Source organism: Micropterus salmoides, unplaced genomic scaffold, assembly GCF_014851395.1.
Source record: "Micropterus salmoides isolate LMB-PRFRI ecotype aquatic unplaced genomic scaffold, ASM1485139v1 Ms_hic_scaffold_15, whole genome shotgun sequence".
Classification (NCBI taxonomy): domain Eukaryota; kingdom Metazoa; phylum Chordata; class Actinopteri; order Centrarchiformes; family Centrarchidae; genus Micropterus; species Micropterus salmoides.
In genome coordinates this window covers 18726876-18753626 of record NW_024040596.1, presented here as the reverse complement: position 1 = coordinate 18753626, position 26751 = coordinate 18726876, and the positions used below count along the sequence as shown (strand labels likewise).

General features: G+C 40.5%; 1 protein-coding gene across 2 annotated transcripts in view; it reads left to right on the top strand.

Moving 5' to 3' along the window:
- The window catches only part of LOC119904281 (cytoplasmic protein NCK2-like), a 47099-nt gene extending 22645 nt beyond the window's left edge, over positions 1-24454 (top strand). The window contains exons 2-4 of one of the 2 annotated variants that reach the window (XM_038720828.1): positions 12050-12291; positions 20270-21048; positions 22270-24454. In XM_038720828.1, the coding sequence (XP_038576756.1) occupies positions 12066-12291; positions 20270-21048; positions 22270-22437 (1173 nt within the window). In that variant the 5' untranslated portion in view covers positions 12050-12065 and the 3' untranslated portion in view covers positions 22438-24454. Of the gene's footprint in view, positions 1-12049; positions 12292-20269; positions 21049-22242 lie in introns of both variants that reach the window. The other variant, XM_038720827.1, reaches the window with a different exon arrangement.
- The last annotated feature ends 2297 nt before the right edge of the window (positions 24455-26751 follow it).

Genomic DNA, 26751 nt, shown 5'->3' with positions numbered 1-26751 from the left:
AGGGCTGAACGCGCCATCAGGTGTGACTGCTGCTGCTGTTTGGGTGGAAGGCTCCCATATAGCATCTGCCATACATACATAACCCTTTGTTGAGAATTTGGCTAAATCTAGACCTCTAAAGATTGTAAAGATGACATGTCAAGGCGACTGAACCAATAGGATACATGAGTTTTAGTACCAGTACAAACCCTTTTCTCAAATGCAGTCAAGTTTTAAAACCAGCCCTGCTTTAGCTTCATCCCAGCAGTGTGACTGTGGTGTTGCATAATTGACAGTGTAAATCGTGTCTAATTATCTGTTGCTAATTTCATGTGATCACTTCATAATTCAGTCTCCAGTGGAAAACAAACTAAATGAACAATAAATTATAGTGACTTTTTTTACATGTAAAAATGGTATGACCACTGCTGCTGTTGTCAGGCTCATCAAGAAGTGGTTTGGGCAGCTGTAGAGAAGCACCCGGTTGTGCTTTTTGTGGAGTGGAACTTGACAAAAAAAACATGATATCATTGTATGTCCCTTCATAACCTCTTCCAGATGTAAAATGAGTCTAATCGCTCCTCACTTGCTCGACTCTCATGGCCATTCATTCATGAAGAGCATGCGGCATCTTTCTACTCTGGATGTTAATGATATCTGATCACTCCTTACATTAATAGCAATTGTATTTTCTTACTGCTGAGTGCTCCTGTTAGAGTGTCTCTGGATTGCTAATTGACTATAATGATTATATGGGGAATAGGAAAAGCTGAAAGGCAGTGCTTGCTTTTGCTCAGGGCATTTTTCCTATTTGTTTCCACGAGCTGCTCATATTCAACAGTTCATCAAAGTTTCCAAGCCAATAAGACACTGCAGTGTGGAAATGTTTCTTGCCTCCAGTCTCAGAATGCTCAAAATGGCATAGAGCATCTCTTGTTCTCTGCATATCCTGCAGCAATTTTATTTTTATTAAAAAATTTTTTTTGGGAAGATCTTGAAAAATTCGACCCTGCTACAGAGAGTTGTAATGAAAACCAGCAACTAACTTTTGTGTTTCTCTCCATATTTTGACAGGAAAGGGCTTGGTGAGTGACAAAATGTTTTCCTATAACAATGTTTTGAGTTCGTCATAAAGATGTCTGTCTGCACTTATACTATATATTTACACACACATTGTTTGCACAATAGAAAAACGGCAAAATCTGTTTTTGTCCATCTTTCTTGGTGAGGAAAAAAATCTAAACTGTACATTACAGTCACCAGATGCTAAGGATTGGGGCGGACACAGCCTTGTGGCTGGGTAAACCTTCATTCTGTCCCCTCCTGCGCTCCGTGACTGTGACTTTAATGCAAGTTGCTCTCATTTACACATTTTTTTAATTTCTGTTCTGACAACTGAACTAGCATGGAATAGTGATTTGATGACTGTTAATAAATACGACCTATTGATGAGGTGAACAGTATTTCCTGGATTGCTGTGTTGAGATGTTGATCAGATCAGTACTGTATGATCACAAACTCATCTGACAAAATCAACATACAGTTTAAAGCGGAAGGGACTCAGAGAGAAGGTTCTGGGGACATGCTTTTTGATGTGGCTCTAGAAAAGTAGATTAAAATTTACAGAGTGTAGTACAGTTAATTTGAAAACAATACTGTAGCTTAAATCCTCTACATTTTTGTTATTTGAAGTGGAATTGATCCATTTTTCACACATACTTTATTTCTCTCTTTACCGCTCTCTGTTCAAAGGAGAAACACACCATCACCTCAGGATTTTCTGTCTCCTGCCCTCGAATCAAAACAAGCAGCATTGTACATCAAAGCTGTGTTCACTACATTTGCCCCGCTGTGCTTTACAGTGCTTGCCTTTTGTTGTTGTGCCAAAGGACATGAGTACCAGATTGTCACATACAAAGTTAAAAATAGAGGCAGTCCATCCCATTTGAACCAGAGCTGCAAAAACAATATAAAAAAGACACAAGGAAAACTATGCTAATATGTGAGGTTTGCATCACAGGGAGGCTGTGTAGAGAGGATTGTGTTATAAACCTTACACAGAACAAGCTGCTCAGAAGAGAAGACATCTCTTAATGTGTATGGAGTTCAGGGAGGTGTGCAAAGTGAACAAGCAGTGCACTGTTATGGAAGGAGGTAAAGTGGGCATCAAGCAGTAGAGAAAACAACCCAAGTTTAAAGTAAACTTTATGGCTGTAGAGAAGAAGAGAAGAGAAGTAGAGGAGAAGAGGAATACAGTAAGAACTCAATGCAGTAGAGATTCATCGTTGTTTATCTTTCGGTGCAGTCATTATGATTGAATAATAATATCAAATTAACATGATGCACCGCTCTGGGCTTAAACAAGCAGATACTGTATACACATACACAAGCAGATATAGCACACATAATGTGATCTCTAACAAATTAGGGATCACCAGAGGTTGATACTTCAGTAGAAAAAACATCAATACTAACCATCTCTCTGCACAGATTATGTGTGATGCAGGGATTAAATAACACTAGTGATGCACAAGCATTCCCTGTTGCAGTAATTCTGCTGTCAAAATAGGGTGTTAAATACGTATTCTCGTGTCATTTTAACATGCAACACACAGGGTTCAGAATTGGCCACCAATTAACCAGACACCTTTTTTAAAAATTATATCGCCATCATACCCAGAGGGGTTTTGGGGGCACTTCTCCTGGATAGGGCTGGGCAGTAAAACAATAATGATAATTAACACAATATAATTTTCCTCAATAACAATATAACAAATGTTTACATTTTCCATCATTTGGATCACAGATAAATAAGCACTTAATTTTTTTATCAAGATATTTATTTTGTTGATGGAAAGGGAATGAAAAAAGATTTCACTCAAATTTACTCATACCTCATGTCTTAAGTGATCCACTGTTTGATATTAAGTGTCATATTCTGACCATAAAGAACAGTTTAAAACCACATTAACAATCTTTTTTTTTTTTTTCTTCCTTTCACTCAGGAGCAAAACTCAGCCTTTAAACTTGAAAGAAATAATGATTTGACATTTATTGCGAAAATTATTGATATCGAATTTTTTCCGTGATAACATCCCTGCTCCAGGATAGGCTGCAACTAACGACTATTTTCATTGTCAATTAATCTGTTGATTATTTTCTCAATTAATTGATTGTTGGTCTATAAATTGAAGATGAGAAAATGGTGAAAAATGTCGATCGGTATTTCCCAAAGCTCAAGGTGACATGCTCAAATGTTTTGTTGTGCCCACAACCCAAAGATATTCAGTTAACTGTCATAGAGGACAAAATAAACCAGAAAATATTCACATTTAAGAAGCTAAAATCAGAGAATTATAAATAATTTATCGATTATCAAAATAGTTAGTCCTGCTCTACTCCTGGAGATGTAGTGCTCTCTAATCTGTCTCTCTAGCACTCTCCGTTTTCTCTTTTGACTTTTAATGGGGGAAAATAAAAGCTTTGTTTAACCGTCACCTCTGTGGGAGAGGTTACATTGATATCCATATGTGTAGAAAGAAAGCTGATCCTTGTAAAGAGATATCGAAAATCGAAGAGTGAAGGGGGGAAAAGTCTTTGGGGATCACCCCCCTCAGTGAAATGGGACCACCCAGCGGCTTTTGTCATGGAGACTCACTCAACAATGTTAGTTCTACTCTGAAGAGGACGGCTGAAGCAATGAGAGAAAATGAAAGTGACATGTGAAAGATTGCTTGTAAAGAGAGGTTGGGGGGAAGGATGGTCCGGCATTTCTGTCATTATCCTTTTTAGGAAAGATAAGATTTAAGGTATTTTTGTGTAGTGTGTGAAAGTGCAACACTGAAGCCTCAGTCGCCAACACGAGTGAACTAGTAACTCTACCTCTTCATTTCTCAATATACTTTATTGTATAAACAACAGATGAAACTGATACAGTTGCCTGCATTAGGGCTGCAATGATTATTTTCATTATCGATTCATTTGCCTAAAGCCCAAGGTGACGTTTTAAAAATGATTGTTTTGTCAAACCAACAGTACAAACAATAAAGAAAAGAAATTGTCATAATTAATAAATTGGAAGAGGAGTGTGTTTGGCATTTTTTGCTTGAAAAATTAATTAATCAAAACTAATCTATAATTTAATCTAGGGCTGAATGATTAATCGTTTTCCAATCATCACTGTTTTGATGGTGTCTCATGTTGTAATGCTCCATGACATGTTTTATCTGTTACACAGAGAATATTGAAATCGCATAATCTGGCACAAAAATGGCAATTAGATTTTTTTCCCCCAAATCATTCAGCCTTAATTTAATCTATGATATAATCTAATACTGTGCATATCCACACTCATTTATATATTATTTTTCTTTATATTTTCTACTTTAACTTTCTGTTATTATTTTATTCCTAATACCTTGATGTGCAAGTGAGCAATTGTAATGAAAGAATTTCCCCTCTGGGTTCAATAAAATATTAATGATTCTGATCTAAACAAACTCATATCCACACTTTAAGCTTGTTATAATGAATAAACATGCCAGATATATTTGGTGCCTTGAGAAGTCATTGCCATCTGTGTGCTGATTGCAGCTCAGCAGAAGAGACTCATGAGAACAATCATGTTGTTTTGTGCTACAGACGCAAGAATGAAACTGAGGCTAAAATAAAACTTAACTAACTAAAATAAAACTACATTCTTTATGTTTTGAGGTGGAGGGGTGCATCTTAATAGGGAAAGCAGCATGGTAGCGTTGACATTTTAAGAAAACCAATGTATCAAAATTGGCGGCTGTGGCTTGGAGGTAGAGCGGGTTGTCCACTAATTGGAAGATTGGCTGTCGCATGTCGAAGTGTCCTTGGTGTGCGAGTGTGTGTGAATAATTAGTTCCTGTTTCTGGTGAGCAGTTGGCATTGATGTTGGCAGTGAAAGCACTTTGAGTGGTTGGAAGACTAGAAATCAAATGACCATGTGAAAACAATGTTAAAGGGGTCGCTCGGAGTGATGAACCCACAGAGATTTATCCCCTCAATCTGCAGCTCCCCTCGCCTTTAGTGAGCTTTATAGCGAGTTTTGTTTAGCTGTCCGATCTACAACTTTAATGTTCGGGTTCACTCTTACCGCTCTTATTACGTTGTCTTTGGCTACAGCAAGCAGCTGTTTTAAGTGGAAAAACTTAAAAACAAAACACTGTTCACTACCTGTTCAGCATCAGCCAAGGAGACAGACACATTTAATGACTAAAATAAAATAGATATATTATATATATATATATATATATTATATATATATATATATATATATATATATATATATATATATATATATATATATATATATTACCAATATTGCAATTACGATTTTAAGCTCTTTACCTTCTGTATTATTTAAAACAGTCGAGCAATAAATCAGTGTTTTCAGTCACGTGACATGCGCTGTGACCTGGAGGGCAAAACAACAGACCAACATAGCGGCTCACACCGCAAGTCCCCCGTAGAGACGCCGCAAAAGCAGTCAAATTTTATTTGGATCACCTTTCAACTTACAAGGGGAAAAAAAAGAAAATATGAACACAAACTGCAAGTGTTTGGCATATCCGATCCACATAACGAATCCGCTGCCGCATTTCTACCATTAAAAAAAAAACGGCAGGTCCCTGCCGCCGCTTGACTGTGGTAATGTTTACTTTTACCTTCTTGGGAATCCCTCACCTAACACAGCCCAGGCATGAACAGCCAGCAGGGGGCGACTCTTCTCGTTGCAAAAAGAAGTCCGGCTCCATTAGAAATAATGGCAAAAGTTGCCTACTTCTCACCTGAATAATTACTTCAGTAAACACTTTCCTGATGAGTTTATGGTCTCAATCGCTAGTTTCATGTCTTCTTCAATACAAAATTATGTTCATTTAGTAAATAATGGTCCCATTTATTTTAAAATAGACCAAAAAGCAGAGTATGTATCAGGGCGGGATTGTCTGATTGAAGTCATTACCATGGCGACCTGTCAATCAGGCTAGAGTGCCATTGAAAAAGCTTATTAGGAGTCGGCTGTTCACTTTCTCTGGTGAGTACGTTTAGTTTTAAGCCTGTTGTTTGCTAGACAAAATTGTCAGCCCTGTTTAAATGACAGTTAACGTAAATTACAGGTGCACCTAGCTAAGCAAGCTAGCTAGCTACGCACGCAGCCGTTAGCTCAACCGTCTCGTTCAAATATGGTCACGGCCTATCGGCCAAACTCAAGGCTTCAAAACAGCAGTCCACAAACCAACAGGTGACATCACAATGACTACGTCCATTTCATGGCATTAAATAATATGCTATTATATCATCAGGTAGGCCTAACGTTACATACAGACCACAAGAAAAATAAAGTTCACCACAGTGTGATATCCAGTAAGCGCTCGATACAAAACCCACAGTTCAACGACCAATTACTGAGTCTAACGTTATCTAAAAAAACTCAAATACTCAGTTTGAGGTTCAATTCAAAAGTTGGCCAACGAAAATAAAACCAAGTGACGCCTCTTGTGTTTAATAGACAAGCTTAGTAATTCTCCGACAACACCGTAGTCCCCCACCTCCACAGCCTCAGATGCTGGTAAGCAGCACACTGGCTGTAACCAGGCTGTAACTGGGGACAGGCTGGTGACAGACTTGTGAATTTGGTTTGAAATGCCGTTTCACAGATATTTCCTGAGCTGACTGGTTGCCATGTGTACTTTGGCTTGCGATACCGATTGCCACAATACGCTTACCTTACTACACGTGTTTTTTTTGTTTTTTCCTGTCCGCCAAAGCGGCAGATGGCTCAACGATATCGCCAACCAACACCACCACGTTACCGCGGGTGCTATTTTCCCTGTGTGACACTAAAGTTTCTGTAGTGTCAGCTTCTGTCAAGCTTAAGGCTATTGCACAACAACAAGTCAAGGTACAGCATAACGTGCAAAGTTGATGCTTCGTCTGCAGACTGCTTTACTCTTGGGTGTCATGTGACCAGAGTGTAATCGCAGCCTTTGCGAAAATCTTGTTTTATCATATCGTGATAATATCGCAAATGCAATTAATCGTTCAGCCTAACTAATGATCACATTAAGGAACTGGACTTTTTAGGGATTTTTGGGCGTTTGCACTATGGTTTTAGATTGTGCTTCTTACCACAGTTTTGGGACAGATGAGTTTGACAAAGAAGCCTCTTCTGTCTTCAAATGCAGTCATATGGTGTGGGGATAGCAGCTCTGTTTTTGTGGTCTTAGCGTGCCTTCCTCTCAGTCCTATTTTGAGCCAACAGAGAGAAACCCTCTCAGTGTTGTATTTGAGAAGTCCTTCTATGGTTCGAGTTTTGTGATTAAAAAAAAAACAAAACATTTTGACATTTTGATGGCACTCCCCTGGAGCTGAAAAAGAGCAACCACCAACCTCACCACAGAGCGTCAGATAAGCTCATCATACCATACCCTTAGTTTAGGGCCTGTGAGTGTGTGAGATAGAAAATTTACTGTAGCTTGTTGGGGTTGTAAATTATTTCACAATATAGCTGTCACTTAATCTTTTGTTGTTTTGTGTTTGTTTTTGTTTTTCTTTATTAACAACAGGGAATCGTGGCAGCAGCTGCTGTACATGTGGTTGTCATTGTTAACAGTGACTGCATTGAAAGGCATCTAATTCTGCCATGGCCTGGTTTTGTTGTTTGAGACAAATCCTTCTGTGAAGAAATCACAGCGCCTTGTCCACAGTAGCTCGAAGAGTGAGTCTGGCTTCCTCATGTTTCAGCCTGTTCACTACAGTCCAAATGCTTCAGCCACTGATTGCCAGTAGGTAGTAAAGCAGTAAGCAGTCCTCCTTCCTGTGAGTAGCAACTACTGCAAACAGTGTGGAAGGGATGGGGGGAGGAAATATCTCCCATTCGCTGAATGCTGCCTGCCTTTGACCTGAATGCCAAACACAGAAAGCCCTGCCAGTAGTTTTTTTTTTCTCCTTTTAAACATCCCCTCTTTTTTTTTTTTTTTTTAATAATCCTCTTTTACTTTCCTTTTCTCTTTGTGTGGTGTTGAATGAGCCTCTGAGCCTTCCTCCCTTAGTGAAGGGAGTTGTGAAGTGCTAGTGAAGCCCAGCTCAGCAGTCTGTCGCTCATCTTTCCTCTTTTTACTCTCTCAGCGGAGGAATGGGGGGTCATGAGCTCTCAAGCGTTTTTCTTTTTTAATCCCAATCTCTCCCAAATCTGTTTGTTTTCTTTTGTGTATGTACTTGTACGCTTTCTCCCAGGAGAAGCGGTTTTTATTCAACCACCTGTCTGTCTGTGAACCATATCAAGGAAAATGAGCTAGTGGCTCTGATTAAATGACAAATGTATAATAATCTTTTCTGTTTATTGAATCCAGTTTTCACCCCCAGTTGACTTAAGCCCAAATGGTTTAAAACCTGACTTTCAGATTGATTTCTGTATAAGCTGTCCTCATGGATTTCATTGTCCCTTCAAGAGGGCATCAGAATGAGCAATGGTATGGCTGCCACTCTGACATACATGATTGCCCATAGAGGAGGATGGTCCTGATTAGGAGTGGCATTCCCATCACTCTGCCTAATGAGCAAGGATGTCAAGGAGATAGAGAAATTGGTATTATGGAGGCAAAGGGAGGCGAAGTACTCATGTGAGGAGGGGAGAATATCACGTGTTATTCTGCTAATTTACATTAGGTGGAAAGAAATGACACTAAGGTAGAATGATTGTCGAACTTGTGACGTATATTAATGCAAATCTGACCATTTCATTTTTGTAAAAATGAAATTTTCCTTGATCAATTCAAGGTGAAAAGGACTTAAAACAGAGTGTGTTGAGTGTGTTTCTGATTTAAAAAGTAAGTCAAACGTATGGACCACACACTGACAATTATACCCTGACCAGGAGTTTTAAAAAATCTGCTAACGATATATCAAGTGATAGTAATGTTTCTTAACAGATACCTTGCAAATTTACACAGTTATACTAACTGTACACTCACTCTTTTAGCAAAGTGTCATTTCTTCAGTGTTGTCACCAGAAAAGAAATATTCAGATATTTATATTTATTTAAAATAAATGAAAGTTCAGTCACCACAATAAAATTTTCCCATGTGTTTAGTGCTAATGATGCAGGAAGAAATCACTGAAACCGTCAAATAAGTGAGTTACAAAGCCAGATGACTTCATGTCTACAGCTTTTGGTTTGTTTGTAAAAAGGCAGTGTAAACCAAACGGCAACCACCGGGGCTGAAAAATGCAGTGAACTGAATGGCCACCTGAGTCTGGCTCCAAAAGCGAGTCTGTCCCCATAGACCTGGAAGGCCTATGCTCAGGTCTCCAATGACATCTTATGCATCTTTTGCTATTTAGAGGAGGAAAATGGAAAAAGTAGAGAATCCCAAACAAAGCCAGGTATAAATACCACTGAACACATCTGATCTGCTTTGTATTTCAATATCTCAAACCTAGTGACAGCGAAATACCGTGGAGCATTTTCCCAGCAGATGTCGTCCGGTTTGCTCATCCAACTGTCCAAGCCAGGAGGAATAAATGCAATAAAACGAAAGGAAAGTAGTAGCTTGGTCTAATCCAGCAGCTATAGCCTGAGGTGGATAGAGGCCACAGCTCGCTCGCATACCTCCTGTCTCCTGGAAGAGCTGACATCACCATCCCTCATCTCGTCATAAATCTGCCGTTCCACTTTTATTTCCTGCGCTCTCCAAAGAATCACAGCTGCCACCATTTTTCTCTCATCCTCTATGTTGAACTGACCCCTCCACCATCTTCCTCCTGCTGCCTTTGCTGCCATAAAAGTTCTGGAAAGTTGAGTAACGTAACTTGTGGTGACCTTAACATAAACTCTCCTAGTGCTGTGTTGCACAACTCCCACATCCCTTGCCTTTTCTCCTGTCCCTGTCCCAGCCTGCAAAGCAATCCTGTTTGACAGCTTTAGTGACGGCAAGAAGAGGCACATTCACAAGTGCAACGCTCTATAATACAAACTGTTTGTATTTTTTAACTGCTTGTAGAGACGCAGCTAAGCTAGACACTAGACACACTCATGCAGTGACACACAACCCTGCTTTCGGTTGTGACTGTAACGGTAAGAATGTATTCAGTAAAGCCTCCGCTGTGTCTGTGGTTGTGGCCTAATTGAAGTGGAATTGAATATCTTTGGTTGGAAAAAAAACAGCCAGCACTTTAGAGTGCTCCCATTTGCATTTCATAAAATGTAGCCTCCACAGAAGATACCAGTCTTTCCACCAGTAATGGAATCCTTTTTTTATATGGTCTAATTTGTGCAGCTACACATCTCATGAGTCATAATTCTGTTTCGTGGTTTCACTTTATGTGCTCTGCCCTCTCATTAACGGATAAAATGTAAGTGACGATAGGGGTAAGGGAATTTACAATCCACCTGCATCTTAAATGTGTGCTGCCGCATTTTTCTTCCTTGCATCTAGTTTCTGGAAAACTCTATATTGTTTTACACGTATACTGAATATGCCTGACTAACCCACAGGCTTTCTAGCACACAAATGGATCAATACTGTTTCCATCTAACTGTGTTTGACTCAGCAGGGGTATATATTTGGAATAACAGTATTGGTTATAAATTAATTCACATAGCAGCATTAATAAGCTCTGTTAACAGCTCTGTTAATATGTAATTGTGTTGTACAGGATGTTTATTGTTTCTACTCCTGAAGGGTGTTGGTGCCATAAATCAACACACCCCACAAACGCTACTGACAGCTTTACATCAGATATGAAAATAGACATTTGACACACACACATTGTTTACAACATGACTATAAATTCTGTATCTTTTGAATTCACCCTCATCTTCAGAGAGCTACTTTTCATCTGCATCATTTTTACTTCCTTTATTTATTCCAGTGATTCCAGTTTCCAGCCACAGACTGTTAACTTTGCAGCAAGCTAAATATAAACTGGATTGCTCAGATGGTTCTCATACCATGAGACGCTTTTTTTTTTTTCTCAGAAAAGGTTTTCACAGAACAGGAATAAACTGAATTACGTCAAACTTTCTCAGTCCCTCCACACATATACCCAAACAGACAATTTCCCATTTTGGCTGTCTTCTGAGCAGATGCATGTAATTTCTCGGTTAAGGTCAAATCACCTCCCCTAAAGCCCGATGAAATAGAGCATATAATCGCTTTCTGTCTTTGCGTGTGTATGTGCGTTTAAGAGAGAGAAAGCATGCAGAATGAGCACATAAATTGATTTTGTGTGTGTTTTGATTTTGTGCGTTTTAAAGTTTTTCTGATTGTGCTGCCCTCTACCGAAGAAGCCCTTTTCAGAGGTTTTGAGTAGTAGAGGTTGAGAGTACTTTGGCTGAAGCCCATGGGCCTCATCATGTTTGTTTTACTGTTTTCTTCCGGTGCAGGCTGTGGATGTGACTCCTCTGTGTTTTGTAATTGTTACACAGAGGTGCGGTGATCACGTGGTCAGCAGTTTGATATTTAGCCATAATCTTTGTCCAAGGAATTATCATTTTTAGCGCCAGTGTAGGCACTGAATATTACCACGGACATTAAACTCATATGTAGCCTGGATATGTAATTTAGCCTCGTTGATAGACTGGCAATCTGTCCACTGTGTGTCCTCTCTAATGCCCAGTGTGAGCTGGGATAAGAGGTTTAAAAATTCTGTGCAGGGATGGATATGGATTAATTTGTAATGACTTTTCACTTGTCACAGTACAACTGAGCCTCACACACACACAAGTAGACTCTACATTAGATATAATAATGCATTTACAGACAAGTGAAGGTCATATGATAGGTATGTTATGCAGTCTTGTTTCAATGATGCCCGTCATGTTGTCTTTTTAAAATGTAAATCGCCTAATGGGTTTCTTAATTTTGTAGTATTTCTTAATAATTAATCATTAACTTATTAAACACACCTTTCTTCCCCCAGTCGCTTTTTGAAGGTGTGGCAGGCAATGTGACAAGTGGCTGTCTGAACCAGCATATATCACTCCATTTATAAGTCGTGTTACTCGTCGGCTCACCCCAGTCCTCCTCTTCTCCACAGGGGGACTCCATGAAAGATGACAGAGGAGGTGATTGTTGTAGCCAAGTGGGACTACACAGCCCAGCAGGACCAGGAACTTGACATCCGTAAAAACGAGCGTCTCTACCTCTTGGACGACTCAAAGACCTGGTGGCGTGTCCGCAATGCCGGCAACCAAACGGGGTACGTGCCGTCGAACTATGTCGAGCGCAAGAACAGCCTGAAGAAAGGCTCACTGGTGAAGAACATCAAAGACACGCTGGGTAAGAAGAATTCAGTTTCATATTGGTCAGTATGTGTGCATGCATGAGTGTGTTAGCCTGAGTCTCCTCAGGAGAAAAATTATTGCTCTCCCTGTGTCTCTGTCCTAGCTGGGCGCTGTCACTGTGCACTCCAGGGATCCTGTTGAGTTGGCCGTTGCTCTCAGCTGTCAGCACACTGTCTCTCAGTCCCCCGGTCATGACTTGAATCCTTTAGACTGTGGATGTAGCTGCCAGCTTATGAGTGTATATATGTGTATATAGTATGAGTGGCTATAGCTCAAGAGTTATTAATACATATCTTGGCAAGACAAAAACAAGTAGGCTATTTATAAGCCACTCAAAAAATGAAGGTTCTTTTATAGCCAGCTATAAAAAAAAAAAAAAAAAACTACTGGGATCTAAGAAAATTAAATGGTTACATGACAGAGGTCGCTTTCATATTCATATAGTGTTATTTATAGTTCCTCATCTCATTTTGCCATTTAAGTACACAAAGGACAACAAACCGTCTTTCTGTCAAAGCTTTCGTTCCCCCACCACCACTGAACAGTAAAACAGGACTAGCATGTTATTTCAGAGAAACACAGAATACTCATGTGATGCATTTTTAAAAATGTCTTTTAAACAAATACATAATTACACAACTTATCACATAAAAGTATTTTATACCGTAGAGCCGGACTGTCTGCCTTCAGCCACAGCTTCACAACATCTCTTTATGTTGATCAGGCGTCATGAGATGGCTTATAACTGATGATCAAATGAACTAATACTAATGTTGGGGTGTGTGTGTGTGTGCGCGTTTGTGTGCGTTTGGGTGAATCTTAGGCGTAAAAGCACTTTGTTCTGTGCTCAGGCCAAAAAGCTTTATATACCTGAAGTCCATTTCACTCTGCACTTTCCAATGAACATAGATATTGAATGAAATAGCCCCATTTTCCACTCAAACAAGCTGTGAATGTGCAGCGATTTAAAGCACATTATGTAGTCTACAGCAGTCACATCAAGGACCCCTAAACTGACAGAACATCTTTCGTTTCTGTTACTCAGGCATCATGAAATTGGCTTATAACCAGTTTGTAATAGATATCAGGCTTCCCAACAACATATGATTTAATTTATATTATTTTGAATTTGGTGGTAAGGGCACAGCATTACTGGGGCTACTGAAGCAGCTAATCACCCATAGAGTACAGATGTGACGGACAGAAAGCAGTCTTTACAGAATGAGATGGCATCAGTTAAAGATGTGCGCTAAACCCGGGTCTGTTGTTATATAGTTCAAGTCAAGAATGAAAGAATTAAGATAAATATGACCAGCTTGCTCTACTTTCTTTTAGCGGGAAAAGAGCTGGATGGAGCACTGCACAGATATTCATCTGTTTTGACAGTCTTAGCATCCAATTACCAATTTTTGTTGGGACGGTACAGGGAGACGGAGAAACGTGGTTTCTAACAAGACAGAATGATCAAGAAGTGCAATCATTATAAAAATAGTAACTGCGTGGCCCTGAAAGGCAGCCATATTTAGAGTTGGGGGGGGGGGGGGTGAGGAGAGAACAGAAAGAGATGAGGGCAGTCTGGTCTCGTGTGTTGATTCCTCTTGGCTCTGTGGATCACCTCAGGGAAACTCTGCAGCTTTATGTGGGCCAGCGTGGCACAGCCTGCCACTGTCACCCTAACCAGGGTTCATTGTGTGCAGAGACAACATGCATCTCCCCCTCACTCACACCCCCCTCTTCAATACTGTCCCCATCAGCCCCTTTCTCTGTCACTGTAGGTCTCTGCTTTTTTATGATCAGTAGATTGATTAGTGGAGAAATCAGCAGCTTAATGGTTACATGCTGCAATGATGGATTCCTCTGTCCTCGACTATGTTACAGATCGACTACAACATTATGGCCAGTTCCATTTCAGTCTTAAGTAGTTTGCTTCCAGCCAGTAGCTCTTTAGTGTTAAAAGCCTGAGCAAATCCAATAGGCAAGAACATTTTCACGATGAGGTGATGCGCAGTAGGTTAGGTCAGGGGCTAATGGTACTCACACTCTTGAAGAGAGAATCTGATTGGCTGAGAGTTTGATTACTTCATCCCATCTATAATCTCTGAGTCTCTGGCTCTTTTTCTCGTTTTTTTCGGCCCTGCAGTATTCCACATTGTGATCATGGACCTTGCTGATGGTCTGTACTGTTATCTCCAGCCTTTCCTACTCATTTACTGTGCTTTAATGTGGTTGTATCATTGACATTCATCCAGGCAGAATTGAATTGTAAATGGCTGCATGCTGCTTTGTGCCCCCATTTCCTCTCGCAGGAAATAAAAACAGTAATGGGTGAAATAATTCAGCCGAGGTCCTACTCATTGGTAAAACTGGGCCAATACTCACCAGTACAATGAACTGGCAAGTTTAGATTTCTGTCCTCCTGAGTTTTGCTGCCTCCGCTGCCATCGGTGTGTGTGCGTGGGTGAATGTGAGGCGTAAAAGCACTTTGTTCTGTGCTCAGGCCAAAAAGCTTTATATACCTGAAGTCCATTTCACTCTGCACTTTCTAATGAACATAGTTATCAAAAGCGTTGAGCGAAATAGCCCCATTTTCCGCTCAAACAAGCTGTGAATGTGCAGCTGTGTAAAGCACATTATGTCTACAGCAGTGGTTGTCAAACCTTTTCACGTCAAGGACCCCTAAACTGACACAAAGGTAGACCATGGAACCCCATTTGATAAGATTTTGTCACAGAGTGCCCCATCAGATAGGATATTTAAGGTGATTTATTACAGAAAGTGTATAAAACCTTAGACCAAATAGTCATACATTTTGTCATTGTGTTACTCCTGGATGGAATTATAGTGAAAATAAATGATTTCCCTTTTTGCTGGGGACCGCCCCTCAAGGACCCCTGGACATCACTTTAAAAACCAGGTTTACAGTAGTTTTGTCAGAAAGCACTCAAATTTGGTTTGATATTCACTAGAGCCTCCAAAATCATTGTCTATAAATGGTCTAAACAGAGCCTGGCAGGTGTCAGGGGTACAGTTTTTTTTTTAAATCTTTTGTGCACATTAATTACAATTCATGTTTTGGGTTAAGACTTTGAGATTTGTGAAGTGTTCTTTTGGCCTAGAGGTCTAAGCATAGACTGTATATAAGAAGTTGACGTAGTCATCGTGACGTCACCCGTTGGTTTGTGGACTGCCGTTTTGAAGCCTCGAGTTTGGCCGATAGGCCACCGCCATGTTGACTTTTTGCAACCAGGAAGTGCCCGGAAGTGACGATACAGTGGAACTAACGGTGTGCGGAGCTAGCTAGCTTGCTTAGCTAGGTGCAACTGTAACTCATGTTAACTGTCATTTTAACAGGGCTGATAACTTTGTCTAGCGAACAACAGTCTTAAAACTAAATGTACTCACCGGGGAAAGTGAACAGCCAACTCCTTTTTCAACGGCACTGGTTAAATTTACACAGTGCCGATGGGTACGAGTCGGCTCTAGCCTGATTGACAGGTTGCCATGGTAACGACTTGTCAATCATAGATAATCCCGCCCTGAAACATACTCTGCTTTGTGGTCTATTTTAAAATAAATTTGATAATTTACAGAAACAACATCATGTTGTATTGCAGAAGACTTGAAACTAGCGACTGAGATCATAAACTCATCAGGAAAGTTTTTTACTGAGGTAAGCTGGACTTCTTTTTGCAACCAGAAGAGTCGCCCCCTGCTGGCTGTTTGTTTCAGGGACATCCGCGTTCGCATCAGATCGCTGACCGGAAGCTTCCCGCTTGGGTCTAAGACAAATACAGGATGTACAACCACACATCCCCTCTTTGATTCTAGCATGTGACCCTTGTTGCACATCATACCCCTTCCCAGCAATGGCGGTATAGTGGTGAGCATAGCTGCCTTCCAAGCAGTTGACCCAGGTTTGATTCCAGGCCATCACAGATGTTTCCTTCTTCTTTTGGGGCGACATTAGCGCAGTCCGCGGGAACCGGAGGGTTGCGCCCTAAACCACTAACTGCTCTCCTGGTGCTGCACTACGGCTGACCGATGCTCCTAATTAGGATGGGTTAAATGCAGAGATTCAGGGCTTAAAGTTCTCCGGCGCTGTGCCGCTTTTGTATTCGTATAGGATCGTCTGGACCTTTACCAACATAACAAGGCCATTTTTGTCGGAATGAGTAAATTGAAATTTACATTATCATAATTGTTTTTGAATGTTTTACCTCAGATTTGTTAAGTGATCCCACAAAATGACAGTGTAACTGTGGCACCAGCTATAAACAACGTGCTAACTTCGACAACCCAGCTGTATTCTAATGTTAACTTAGCTTTTCTTATTAGCTAGGCTCCTTACATGCTTGCTAATAACTTTTTCGAAGCTGGGTGTCCAACAGTGTTGGACAGATTTGTGCAGCGGTGTTCATGGGGGAGAGAGAGAGACGAGCGAACGAGAGCAGAGGGGGGGGGGGGGGATGAGCGAGAGGATTTGCGCTACAAATGCGCTACAGCTCTCTGCAATCAAATACGATTTTAAATAGGCCTAGTAAAAAATAATCGCAAATCAATATGTGGCGGTCAGCGTTGATATTGTGGCCACAAATAAATGAATGTATGGGAAACACTGGATCCACTGTTCGGCATTAAGTATTTGTTCTGACCATAAAAATAGTTTAAAACCACAATTAACCATCTGGTTTCCTCAACTTTCACTTGGGAGCAAAATTCTGCCTTATAATGATTTGACATTTATTACAAGAATAATCGATATTGAATGATGTGATGTTTTATCGTGATAACATTTTCGGCCATATTGCTCAGCACCTATATTTTCAGTATGCGGTGGCAGAAAATGTTACCAGAATGCTGGGAATGAACTGTTTAATGCTAAAAATATTCTGGGGGAGGATCCCCAGACCCCACTTCATATATTTCCACATTGAACGTTTTATCAAACCAGTGTACAATTATCTTCTCGTCTTCTTCTTGTGAACCCAGAATTGTATTTCTTCATCTTTCGCAAGCTAAGTGTATGTCAAACCCCTAATCTCAGTCCCTATGTCCCCGTCAGTTTTCAACACAAAGTTACGGTCTTGCCCCCTACCCTCCATCTTTGTTGTAAACCCCGAACACATTTCAGGCACAGAAACATTTCTTGCTTTAAGCCCTGAGAGATTGCAGAGTGTATAAATTGTATGTGGCCAAAAAAGTTGATTATCATCATGTTTTCAGCCATGCTATCACCATGGCTCTAGAGATGTTGGTGTGTTCCATGACAGTGGTTTTAGAGTGAAATGTCAAACAACTGTTGGACAGATTCCCATGAAATTTGGTCACATTCATGTCCCCACCTGGGATGAATTGTAATATCTTGAGTAACCTGAACTTTTTGTCAATAAAAAAAAAAAAAAAATGCTCACCGCAAGAAACATGCTACGAGCCTTAGCCTTGCTCATCTGCATCTCCCCTGTAAACAATTTAATGAAGGCAAAAAACTTAGTAATTTCAACCTTTAAATGTCTAAATCTTGCGCATAATTCTTACCGCCAAATGCTGCTTCTTATTCCACTTTAAGCATTGCAATTTATTTTCATTTGTCACCTCGAGTCTTTTGGCAGGTTTTACTGCTTTTACACACGGTAATGCCGTTAGATCCTGTGGCACTTGTGGAATATTGAGCAACACAAGAATTATCTAAAGGGCACACTGCTCATCTGTGATTCACTCAAAGTAGGCTTTTAAATCACAGCCCTCGCTGACACAGTGCTAATGCTTCATTTAGGGCCAGGTTGTGCTTTTTCATTACTGCACACACTTAAATGTGTCTGGTGGGTGGTGTGGCCTCATTTATTACAGTATCTTCCACACCGCGCTCCACTGTAAGCTACAGAGTGAAGCAATATGCTGCAACATGCAGTCATCAAGGATTTCATCAACTCTCTTTCCTCTGAGTTGAAGTCCTCTGTGCTTGAAAAAACTAGTCTCCTTTCTCAAGATGAAGAGCTAGGTGAAGATTGGAAGGAAATGTGTGGGAGGAGGGAATATAGCCTGCTGCTGCTCTAACCAGCAGGCCATTACCTTGAAGTGGAAATGAGTGAAGCGTGTGTGTGTGTGTGTGTGTGTGTGTGTGTGCGCGCGCGCGCGCGTACGTGCCTTTAAAGTGTTTTCCCTTAGCTCAAAGAGAGTGTGTGTCCACTACCTTCTTGTGGGTCTCTGCTCTGTGCTCCATGGCAGCGACGGTCTATTTCATTTTTCCTAAGGGATAACCTGAAGTAGGCCTAAGAGTCAACCTTTGTCTCTGGCTTACAGTTAGGAGATACAGACACACACAGATAGCAGGATACATACTGCTATCCATAAACATGATCCGCTTGTTATTCCTGTCTCATCCTTCTTGTTTGCGTTTTTGTCAGCTGTGGCCTCAGATGTGTGTCGTGTGTGTGTGTGTGTGTGTCGTGTGTGTGTGTGTGTGTGTGTGTGTGTGAGAGAAACAGCTGCCAAGGGACCCCTCGTCTTTTTCCTCAGCTCTCCTCCTCTTCTCTCTGCCAACAAGTTTCATGCTACTCTGTGTGAACCCAGCAGTTTTCCAAACAATGTAAATGTTCTATTCAGCAATGACATTTCTGTGGCATTCCAGCAGGCTGTGTGTGGGGGCAACTGGGTGATTAGCTGTCATGAAACTCACTTCAGTTAGTTGTGGCACACGGGAGCACATGCTGACACCAGCCTCAACTGTCAAGTGAATAGTTTAAATGTTGTCAACCACATAGTGTATCATTACTATTTTAACATGAATCTGTAGAGGAGACCCTCCCTGGTTATGTTCAGCTGAGACACTTTAGAAACTTAAGGTCTCATTGAAGTGCGCAAACACACGTTTAAAGCCCTTTTTTGAGAGTACATGAATGGAAAAGTCAGAGACAGGTAAGACAGGAGCTGACTTTGATCCTGGATATGCCTGTCATTATCAAGCCCATGGTGCCTGCTCCACTTTTCAGTCCCTGTCTACACTACATATTCTCAGACTTTTGATTAGTATAGATGTGTATACGGCGTGTCGACAGAATACCAAGTAGATTAAGAGCTTTCATGTCATTGGGTATGAGTAAAAGGACATGTGGGGCGCTCTGTGCAAACTGTGAGATACATTCACTTCTGTGTTAATTCTAATATCAGGAGTATTAATCTGTCCTTCAGTGTTGAGGTTTCTCATAGGATATCCTGTATCCTCTATTTTTAAATCAGATTTGCTTCTGAGGGCCCATTGGTGCAACTTGCAACCTCAATTAGTTTCCTGCTGACCTAAACTGCCTTCTCCTACCCGTGGAGCTCAGGACTTTCCCCACCTTCATTCTTCACAGCTTCTCACCACTGCTCTAATTTTGGATTACATTTAAAGCTTAAAGCCGTATATTCTCTGCTGTATATAAGCTCAGTATTTTCATATTAACAATGGATGAAATGACTGCTTGTGAAACAGGTCACTTGTAGGGACAAACCCACAGAGAATGATTACCTGACTCTGTAGCTCCGCACAGTGCTACTTTGCATTTTAGCATATTTTGATTCATTTTTATTTTAACATAACTGTGTTGGTTCACTCTCACTATATTCATCAGAGCTGTTTACAGACACAGCAGGCAGCTGTTTTTAGTGACAAAGCTCAGATAAACCCACTTCTTGCATCCTGCCCAACACCAAAATACAGACAAAGTTAGCATTTAGGAGACCAAAACAGCTGAAAAGAGGACGAATATGAAATTTACATTTGGACACAAACACGGTTCCAAATAAGTGCTTATGTTGCTCCATGTCTGCTGGGTATGTAAATAAGCAACTGTTTGGCAACAGGTTAACCATATCAACTTTATAAAACGAAAATATATCAATGTTATGTTTACAGTTGTGGCCAAAAAAAACAATTAATGTGGGTTTAAAATTAATCTGGTTTTCTGATTTTTTTATTTCTGTTTATACTGCAGGTTTGGGAAAAACTAAGAGGAAGACAAGTGCCCGTGATACTTCCCCAACACCAAGCTCAGACACAGAGTACCCCTCCAATGGCAGCGGGGGTGGCGTGGTGGGAGGAGGAGGAGCTGCTGAAAGAATCTACGACCTCAACGTCCCCGCTGTGGTCAAATTTGCCTACACAGCAGAGAGGGATGACGAGCTGACCCTGGTGAAAGGCTCCAGGGTCGTCGTGATGGAGAAGTGTAGTGACGGCTGGTGGCGGGGCAGTCAGGCGGGCCGCGTGGGCTGGTTTCCCTCCAATTATGTCCAGGAGGAGCTCGGAGGGGTGGATGACAGAGGGGAGGGAGACTCCTCACAGGGCTACCATGGAGGCTCCCAGGGTACTTTGTTGGCCAATGGGCGTGCAGGCGTCCGTGATGAAGTGCTCCACTTGGTTCAAACACTCTACCCCTTCAGCTCTGTGACAGATGAGGAGCTGAACTTTGAAAAGGGAGAGGTCATGAAGGTGTTGGAGAAGCCTGAGAACGACCCGGAGTGGTGGAGGTGTAAGAACTCACGTGGCATGGTGGGCCTGGTACCTAAAAACTATGTGACGGTGCTGGACGAGCGGCCGGGCCTGTCCTTCGCCACGCAGAGCTCCCCACAGAACCGCTCTGTGGCACCGGCACGCTCAGGGAAGTTCGCTGGGAGGGATTGGTACTACGGCAACATCACCAGACAACAGGCCGAGTGCATACTCAACGAGAGAGGAGAGGAGGGCGACTTCCTTATACGGGACAGCGAGTCATCGGTGAGCCATTGGGGTGAAGTCATGATTGCATTAGGAAGGCTTGGAGAAATTCATATTAGAAGAGGAGATTTAATAAATGTGAATAGTTCCTGCACCGAACCCTTAGGAGTAGAAATGTAGAAAGTGAAGCCTTTAAATGATTATTTGCATATATGCTCAGGCCAGGAAGAGTCAGCATAGGAATTAAACCTATTGATTACTCTGTTTTAAAAAATCCTTACATTTTCTTTGTGATTCTATTCTGCAAAAACATATATATTTCTTTATATTCGTATGTCACCACTAGAAATTAACATGTGAAAGAAACAACAATCTACTATATAAATTGTGATGAAATAATAGAAGAATAAATGGAAACAAAAAGAAAATTAAACTGAACCAGGAAGGAAAATCTGCTGCTGGTACAGTAGATGCATCAGAGAAACACACATAATAAGGAAAATAAGTGCAAACAATAAAGTTGCATGGATAGTGACTGCAAACAAAATCAATCACAATGAACAAAAAAGTAGTATAACAGCCTATCTAATGTCTTTTTACAGTTTACAAGAAAGCAGCAGCTGAAAATTATAACTATGCAAAGTATGCTATTCTGAATGATACATGTTGCTCCAGATAACAGATTTTTTTTTGGTTAACAGATTTAAATTGTTAAGGCATTCAAAAACATACACACAGAAGGTGCTTACCTCTGTCCCTGTGCTTCAAAATGCATTCTGTGTGCCAAGCGTAGTTTTCATCGATATTTACTGGCCAGCTTCTTCACCAGGTTTGTTGGCATACTGCTGCATATGTTGGCGTGTTCCCACCGCCTGTTGTTCAGGACAAGGACTTACTCATCGAAAAAACAGCTCTACCAGATGTCTGAAACTCCACAGGGAACCTTTAGGAGACGCCTGAGGCCTCTAAAACTAGTATTTTTTAATTTAAAAGATAATTGTTAAAAACTTTTAACTGTTCCTTCTCCAAAACTTAAAAAACAAACAAAAAAACAGCTGCTTGGAAATTGTATAAAAGTCCAAAAGTTTCACATGTAGCAGTTTGATAAATGTGAGCTCAAAGCATTAAATGTGAGGATGCACTGCCACCTTATGGAGTAAAGCAGTCCGTCTTTAAATTTCATTGCATGTGTTTTTCTGTCACACTCTGGTATGTCTAACCATATCAACAACTGTCTCCCTCTTCATTTTTCAGCCCAATGATTTCTCTGTGTCTCTGAAGGCATCCGGTAAGAATAAGCACTTTAAAGTGCAGCAGGCGGACGGGGTGTACTGTATCGGCCAACGCAAGTTTGGCTCCATGGATGAGCTGGTGGAGCACTACAAGAAAGCCCCCATCTTCACCAGTGAGCATGGAGAGAAGCTGTACCTGGTCAAAGCGATGCTGTGATTCACACATCCTCACACCTACACTGGAGCTCACACACACACACATAATACTAATGCCACTCCCTAACTGTCTTAACTCAAGCCTTAGCTCTGGACCCTCTTGCTGTGGCATCTGTGCTACATCCAGATCCTCAGTCACTCCTCCAAGTTTGTAAGTCTGTCGCCCTCCAGTGGTGATGGGGTGAAACAACCCAGTAGTTAACCCCAAGATGGTGAGCACTGTGCAAGAAATACTCAACTACATCCTTCATGTAAAGCCCAGTGCATAATAAGCCTCTGTCTCTTGGATGTGCTGCTAACGGAACGCCTGAGGCCTTGTTTGGGGGTTGAGCTCTCCTTCTGATGTCATACTTAATGTCCATTTACTACCACGCAATTTGTAGGTTACACCATTGCTCTTAATCCACACATGAGGACAGACGTTTAACAGTTCAAAGAAGGACTCGAACATCTGAGGGACCTTACTTTGGTGTTTTCCTGTCAATTTGCTTGCCATAGTTTTAGTTTGTTCATTTATTTTTAAAAGAAATGCTTGTTCCTGAGTTAACGTTTTGTTTTTTTAAAGCAAATTTAAATTCCTCTCTGGAGGTTTGAATCATTGCATCTTTCATACAGTGACTTCACAAAGTGACCAGAATCACTCTCTTGCCTTTTTTCTCCTAATTTTCATCATTCCTCTACATGATTTGTCTTCTTCCTTGTCTGCACAGACTCAGTCATAGTGATGTTATTGAAAATCTGGATACATTCTTCCTGTAATCTTTCTAGAAGGCAGTGGGGGAGCATTAATGCAATAGGGGAGACCTCCAATTTCCTGTAGAGTTTGAATGTTTATCAACGTAACCAAATGTGCCACCCTGTACCCATACTACTGGCTCCAGGTCTGCACTGCACTCACTATACTTTGATTTGTAGCTCTGTGCTCATGCTTTATATGCATCACACTGAACATGTTCCACTTCTGTTCTCCAGTATGTATCTGTTGCCACGTGAGGATACTGACTGAAGAATAATAAAAACCTTTTTATTAACACTTGAGTAGTTACACTTGATCTGCTCCAGCTCATACACGTTAATGCAGTACCTCTTTTAGATAGTAGGTAGTATTTGTCAAAGATGAGAATATCTTTGTGTATCTTGTGATTGAATCTTACAGGGAAAGTGTCATACACAGAAAACTATACAATATTTTAAATTGTTGACTGAGACCCCAAATACTAAATTTAACTAGGATGTGACTCTAAGCTCTACACTTTGAATCATCATTCATAGCTCATCAAATGATTTGGAAATACTTGTTACTAATTCATGAAACCAGGTCTGTCTACTAGTCCTTGAACGGAGTTTGGAGGAAGAGTCATTTTTTCTCTCCAGCCTTTCCAAAACCAAAAGCTTGAGTAAAAGCGTAAGGAATGGATTAAACGGTGTGTTTATCTTCTCTAATGCAATCTTTAGCGTGCCCAGCTAACTAGCTTACTACCTACAGTAGTAACCAAGCGTCTCTTACAGGGCCAAACAGCACATCCTTAATTAATTTGCCAAGTTACAGCTAAAAAAATCCTTCAAGCAACAGGTAAGTTGCTGACAATTTTGCGTGCTAAGCGGCCATCTTTATCAAACAGACATAGCAACTGTAACTAAGTGGGATGGAGCTTAATGGTCAGTTTATAATAAGTCGTCTTTTACTGTCAAGAAACCAAATGTACTGTCATCCGGTTTATAATGAAAAAATTATATTCTAGTTTCACCAAACATTTTCCATGTTTATTTCCTTCTGCTATGTGCATTTGTTTACCAATGGAAGTGTTGTTGATCATGGGGTCCTCAGCTTTTATATGATATATCTGAATGTTATTGAGCATTGTTATTTAATTCTTGTCTCCACTGTATGTATATATTCAAAATAAGATGAGGTGCATATATGAATCATGAAGATTAAACTATGGTACTGTATCACCGACGTGATGAGAATTGAAATACTTTTGTTCAATAAATTTTTTTGAAGAATTCTAAAATTACATGTGAAATTAATGTGCCTGGTTATTGTTTAAATGACTTGAAAAGGCTTCATCTCTGGTTAAATAAGTTGGGGCTCTGCTCCCTAAGCTGAGCCTGTCTGTGCCGAATTCATACCTGGACTGGTAGACCCAAACTCCAACCAAAGCCTAAGCTCCATAAGGCTCAACTCATGAAGATATAATACATTAACAGTAAAAAAAAAAAAAAAATAAAGCCACCGTGTTTACATTTCTTTCATTTAGAAGATTCTTTTGTCATAAGTGTTACATTTTTACCCAGAACACATTAGTTTGGGGTTCAGTCTCTCTCTCCAAGTGGGCAGGAGGAGCCACAGATTGAATAATCAACCCTACGTCTAATAGCTGACACACTCCACCACCTGAGCTACAGTGGCACAATCTGTCTTCTTAATCTGTATCCAACATGCATAAAAAGGGTTACTCGACCACCAAAATTACAAACAGGACTGGAAATGTTGAATTTAAGTGAAGTTATTATGTATTCTATTTTCTATCTTTACATCCTTAATGTTAAATTAAAATAGGCTTATTCTTTGAATTGTGATCAGATGAGAAACACAAAATTAAGCCACAGCTTTAGTGTATTTTGATTGGATGCTTGTAATTTGTGCTTTTACTGTATATCACATGGCTTACCAGTGATTAGTTACTTTGCAGAATATGGTTTTGATGAATGAACAATGACAAACTTACACAAAATACTATTTACACATGCATAATAGAGTTACAAGGTGGCTGCCTTTAAAATTATTATTGCTACTAAATATTGCTGTGAACATTTCAGAGCATTGCTGTGTTTTTAATTAAGGGAATGAGATGAGAATTTGCTGAACCACTGTTTACAAACTGACAGTCATCAAAGCTCCCTTAAGGGCGTTCAAGTCCTGTCTGGCAAATTGTCATCTCCTACACACTGTATCCATCAGCTAGTGTACCCAGAGGCTGGCTGATGGATGGAGGTCACCTGAGAGGAGTGTTTGTGTCTGTGTCAGTCACAATTTAACCACCATCTGCCTCAGCGTTCATGGCACAGATTTGCCAGCAGTTGGGATTTCACATCTCTGTTAGTGATAACAGAAACATCTCTGCAGAACCACCATACAGTACTGTGGTTTTGGATAAATATAATTTACAAAGGGATGTCCAACTGTCACAGTAACATTATTACAGGATAGCAATATATTTTTTATGGTAATCTTTAAAAATATTCAACAACAGAGAAAAGAACATCTGACTTTACAAACTGTTACTGAAAGGTTGAGTGCAGTGCCTTTATATTTCCACATGGTGGCAGTATTGAGCTTCTTGCATTGTCACCTGACAGCTCTTTAAACCTTCAACAGAAAAAAGCACAGCATCGGTTTGGTTGATTACCAGTGAATTCAATTGCATGAAGGGGCAGTGAGATTAGGTGTTTAAATTAGATTTTAAAAAGAAATATATACATACATAAGCAGATTTAACCAACACCAAATGCCAACAAACTAATGGACAAGCCTTCACTTTGCCACAAGGGGAAGGGGATAACGGTAGTAATCTTTACTAATTACCATTGACGGCAGCGTTGACCTGCACGATTGCTCTAAAAGTTGCTCTGTGTATCATCATCTTAAATATTGGGGCAATTTCTCACCACCTGGCTCAAGGCTGGTAGCGAAATGAAAAGCCACACAGAAGCATGTAGCAAGGGCAAATGCCAATAGTGTTTAACTGTGCGTGAGTGACAGCGTGGTGTCTTGTAGTGCAACAAAACAAAGGAGGTCATTTGAGAAGTAAGCTGGGAGCCAAAAGAGAGAGACAGCCCAGAAACAACATTAACCTCAAACCTGGGGATGTATTGAGGTTAATGGCTCCTCACCCTCCATCTTGCTCTTTCTATTTCTTGTACTCAGAACTCTCCACCTTATTCAGTTACTATTACTGTCCCATTTTACAGGACCGGTTAAAGGCTCAGCTGCATCACACATTCACATCGATAGGCTCCTACATCTGACACTGATGAAAATGCTTTTATCTTGTGTTTTCCTTATTAATACCCATGATTAATACACACTTCAGCTACTCTCAACCCCAGATGTGTTCTTTCTTTGAAGATAAGGTTGGTGATGTTCTGTGAACAAATCTCCTGAAAATTAATTTAACATTCAACTATTTCAAAGCGTATTCCTCTGTAGGGCTGCAACTAATGATTCTTTTCATCATCAATCAATTATTTTTGCCATTAATCAATTAATCTTTATGTCTAGAAAACATCAGAAAACAGAGAAAAAATCCCT